The sequence below is a fragment of the Sitodiplosis mosellana genome, unplaced genomic scaffold, assembly GCF_009176505.1.
Source record: "Sitodiplosis mosellana isolate CC-2019 unplaced genomic scaffold, AAFC_SMos_1.0 Smas_scaffold_6102, whole genome shotgun sequence".
Classification (NCBI taxonomy): Eukaryota; Metazoa; Arthropoda; class Insecta; order Diptera; family Cecidomyiidae; genus Sitodiplosis; species Sitodiplosis mosellana.
The window spans coordinates 1,660,841-1,665,545 of NW_022601343.1; the positions used below are offsets into that span (position 1 = coordinate 1,660,841).

The following is a 4,705-nucleotide window of genomic DNA, read 5'->3' on the forward strand; positions in this document are numbered from 1 at the left end:
AACAACTCATTTCGCCAGGGGATTTCTAACCGTTGGATATCTATTCATCATCATCATCATCATCATCATCATCATCATCATCATCCTCATCATATAAAAAAGTAATAATGATCTTTTTATTTGATTATTTTGTGTCTTTTTTCGTAAAATGTTTCATTTGTTATTTGACTTCAATTCAAAGTGGAAAATTGAATCAGCAATCAAATTTACCAGACAACAGAAGAAAACAACAACAGTGAACTTTCGTTCGATGATCGTAGACCAATTGAGCTTTGATGTTTAAAAACAAACGACAGATGGCACCACTATAATATATCATATTCAATATGGGTACTATCAAGATTTACAAAACAGAGCTGTTATTAAATATCATTCTTCTCATTAATATTTTTGATAATAATACAAAGTTCATTACATTAAATAAATAAATTAAAATAATACTATAAAACTAAGGTATTTCCGTATTCGAGGGACTCCAAAATTGTTTCAATTCGGCTTTTAACGACGAAGCATCCCATTACAAATGAACATTTCCTGGGAAATTGAAGAAAAAACACTCAATTGTTATTCCATATATTAATATATTTTACTTAATCCGAATGATGAAAAATATATTTACATTCACATATTATTTAAGTTATTAATTCGGTTGAATGGCGTGAAATCTATAATTACACCTGAAAATATGGAATTTTTTTAAATTTATGTGTTTCAAACACCTTAATAATTCATTTGATGAAATTTTCAGAAAAATTGATTAATATGGATTTTAAAATTGGCTAAACCCATAACCCATAAATTACCATACCGCTACTAAACCGAAATGTGTAGAACAGCTTTGATTCTTCTTCTTATTTCTATTCATAGATTTTCCTTCAGGCATTAAATTATGTTGTGGTTAATACTTATGGTGATCACGAATGCGAAGACTATTTAAATATTCAATAACGTCTACAACTGTTACAGTCACATATACAGCATGGCTGTGCGTTTTTGCGCTCAATTCCATTGTTTGTTCGTCGATTTTTGAATTTTCGGTTTTCGATGATGCGCTGACGTTCAATCTTTTCTTGGCGGTAAACAAACAATGGGCGAAAGATATGCAAGCGTTTTACACGTTTGTGTGGCTCTAATGCGGAACGTGAATCATCGACAATTTTCGGATCTAACGTATTTAAAGTGGAATTTGCATGGCTATTATCGGAACTCTGTGTTACTGCTGTTTCGTTGCGTTGCTCCAAGAATTTTCCATTAATTAACGAATCGGTGAGTAAACAATTGATGAATGAGCAAACAACGAACCACACGATAAACTGTTGAACGTGTGATTTTTGTTGATGTTGTTATTTTTTCCGGTAGAGACGAAAAAAATTTTTAAAATTTCATTTATATTTCAAAATAATTTGAGCAGAATAATTGGAAGATGAAAAAGAAGAAAAGGGAATAAGTTGGAAAATCATAGAGTTCAAATAGCTAATATGGTTTCTAAATATTGCTGAAAATTTGGAAGCAATAGTTGAATGAAATCTACTCTATTCGTTGCAGCTTGAGAAAAATTGCAGCTTTCGATATATTGATGCCAAAAATGTCAAAAGAGAATGAAAATCACGGAATGAGAAACGTTTTCAAAATTAAAATGTTCTAAGTTTAGTTATTAAAACTAGCGTACTATAATTCCACATGAATGTGTCGACGAATCGATTTGAAAATGTTAAAATTTGTGTTAATCAAATAATGAAATGTGTTAACTCTGGAAATTGGTTAGTTATGAAGAACATTGTGATGTTTCATCGATTTGTCTTAATAAAAAAATTGTAATAAATTAAGTTCATCGTCTAATCTGAGTCAAATCTTATTTACAATCAACACATTTTGTTCAAATGAATTACTATATTAACAATATAATCCGTAAAAATGAGCGAAACTATACCAAGTTTGTTAAGTGGTTGTTCACGATTTTTCATTTCCCACCCACCGAATGTCGTCTTTCAATTAAAAAGCAACCAATTAAATTTTTAGTATGCACCACTGCCCGTTTCAATGTCTTATTTTGTTCTAATATCCTTTCAATATTCAACCAGTTTCACGTTACCTTCATGGATACCAAAAGTCATAGGTAGGAAATCGGTCGGCCGACAAATCATTTGTCACATAGTCATAGTTCTTGAAAGGATATGATTCATAGAAATCGGGATAGCCAATGGCGTATTGATGCTGTTGGTGTTGTTGTTTTTGATGATGATAGTGATGGTAGTATGGATAATTGTAATAGAAGCGATCTGGATCGAAAGAAGGTCTGCCGTCCATCGGACGATTTTTCATCGCTTGCTCTTGGCGGTAAACAAACAACGGGCGAAATATGTGCACACGCATTTGTCTTGTGTTATTCAGTTTTGCCAACGGTGGATTCAACGGTTCTTCCAGTTTCAACAACGGTATGACTTGATGTAGTTTCACTATTGGGCTTTTCGATATTGAGTCTGGACTCGGCTTTGATACATTTAAATTGCTACCCAATTGAAATGAAATCGATGAAGGATCAAATGGATTTACATCGTGTGTGAATACAACGGGTATTTCCATCAGATCTGGTGATTTCGTTGGTGGTGCTGTTGAAGTTTGTGACAACGGCAATGCAACGATGCCGCTTATGAAATAGCTTATTCGTAGCAATACTAGAATCTGTTGAAATATATAATTTTCTTAGCATGTTTCCTATGGTTTTTCCTCATGTCGTGATATTTAACTAAACAACTGACGAATCATTTTAAAATGTTCAATATAAGATTGACATTGTTTATACACTAATCTGCATCTTTCATGAGTCAATACCGCAATCTTTAATTACATGAGTCATTTACTGCATTTGAATATTAAATCAAAAGATACTAAAAGAATATGAAAATATAAATGCAACTAATAGGATTGAACGAAAAGCACTGCAGAAAACATAGAAAAGCGTCTATATGTGTATAAATAGCACTTTTGCCATAATTTGGCCAAATGATAGATTTCTACTGCGTTTTTCTTGAACAGATTTACATAAATATACACAAAAGCAAACGAGAGAATCTGAGTTGTTGAAAATAAGAAAAAGCACGTGAAATGATTTGATGGATAAAGCACTTACTTTGATCAATATATCCATTGTGTATAAATTGCGAAGGAAAATTTGTCACAATGAGAACAGAAGCTATAAATATATAAATCTTCCACTCTATATGATTGGAAATCAAATTAACAACTATGTGTATTGCTTGCTAGACGGTGTAACAAACTAAACTCGGAATATTTTCGTTCACAAATTTATATTTGAAACAATTTAACACATTCTACCGACACCGGCTGGTTGTCTTAAATAGAAATGCGTTGCCATCTTTTTCCCTCCTTTTCTCTTCTTCAACAATCCCATACGTGACGTTGAGCATGTATATGATAATAGTTGATGCAGGTCCAATTATAGCGGAGGAAAAAAAAATTGCACGACTCTTTACTTTAATACCTATAAAGAAGTGCAAATAATAGAATGGAAAGTGGTGACTGTTCAAATTTCTCAATCAAAAGAAGAGATTTCGCATGGGCTGCGATGAAAGCTACCAAGTATATTTAAAAGATATATAACAGCATCGATGACTGTTGCCCCTCTTTTTTCCCTTTCAATCTATGACATCTTGTTGACTATAGCTGAGATGCATGTGTCCGTCCTATTGATGAATCAACAAATACCAAAGCAATGACACTTCAAGTATTAGCACAAATTAATTATCGGCGTTTCCTCCCAACTAACTATTGTCCGTATAATTTTGTGCGCCATACGTGCAACACTCATTGTTTTTTACAAATTAGCATAAATTAAAATTTTTCGTATTTACATTGTGTTCGAGTGACACACGGCGCTCACTTCCATCGCCAATTTAAACAAACATATTTACTAAGTGAAGTGATTAAATGCCATTTCCTACTAAAAAAAATACTTCGATTTCGCCATCATTTTTTGTCATTATTTCAAAGAAAGCGGATCCAATCTATTAGCTACACTTCTGGTGCAATATAACACAATACGATGATTCGAAAATGTGAAATGACCAATCTATCGAAATGAGCAAATTTCCAATTTTGCTATGCATTCGAAAACAATTAGCATATAAAATAGATCGTTTTATACTAAACATAGATTCTGAGAATCTATGATACTAAATAATGCATAAGAGTTTATTGAAAAAAAATCCATTGAAAAGTTAGACGCAGACATACTTGCAAATAATTACATGAAACTCCTGGAAAATTAACTCAATTAATAGTATTTATTTTATTTATTCCATAAACTGATATAGAGGTCATTTTAAATCAAAAATGATTTTGCAATAATCCAAATTCATTCTCTTTCTTAAATTTGACTAATACTTTCAAAGTGATAAAAAGCACCGAAAGTCGCTACTGAAGGAATTGAACATTCATATTGTAAGGGAGAAGTCACTCATTTGCGTCCTTCTTTTTTTCTAGTTTTTCAAATTATATTAGGCGTCCTTATAGAAATTCAGAAATATATCGCCAATTTTGTTGCATGTTGCGTGTTAGACATTGCATAAAATAGTATAAATTGTATAAATTTGGGCGAAATCCGATCTTCATAGAAAAACTTGCAGTCTTGAAGAAGCTTCAATAAAACTGCTGATGGAAGTCTACGAAATAAAGACTATAGCAA

The 4,705-nt window shown here is 32.0% G+C and overlaps 1 protein-coding gene across 3 annotated transcripts; it reads right to left on the reverse strand.

The window, feature by feature from the left end:
- Nucleotides 1–380: 380 nt before the first annotated feature.
- Nucleotides 381–3,311, reverse strand: LOC129573605 (uncharacterized). Of its 3 annotated transcripts, XR_008688611.1 has the most exons (4): nt 3,131–3,311; nt 2,093–2,682; nt 620–677; nt 381–534 (listed from the first exon to the last, which is right to left on the reverse strand). XR_008688611.1 is itself a non-coding variant. In XM_055454357.1 (3 exons), the coding sequence occupies exons 1-2, from the start codon at nt 3,146–3,148 to the stop codon at nt 2,095–2,097; spliced, it is 606 nt and encodes a 201-aa protein (XP_055310332.1). In that variant the 5' UTR covers nt 3,149–3,311; the 3' UTR covers nt 381–534; nt 2,093–2,094. The 3 variants fall into 3 exon arrangements, 1 of the variants encoding a protein (XP_055310332.1); XR_008688612.1 differs by lacking the exons at nt 2,093–2,682; nt 3,131–3,311 and adding an exon at nt 809–944; XM_055454357.1 differs by lacking the exon at nt 620–677.
- Nucleotides 3,312–4,705: the final 1,394 nt, after the last annotated feature.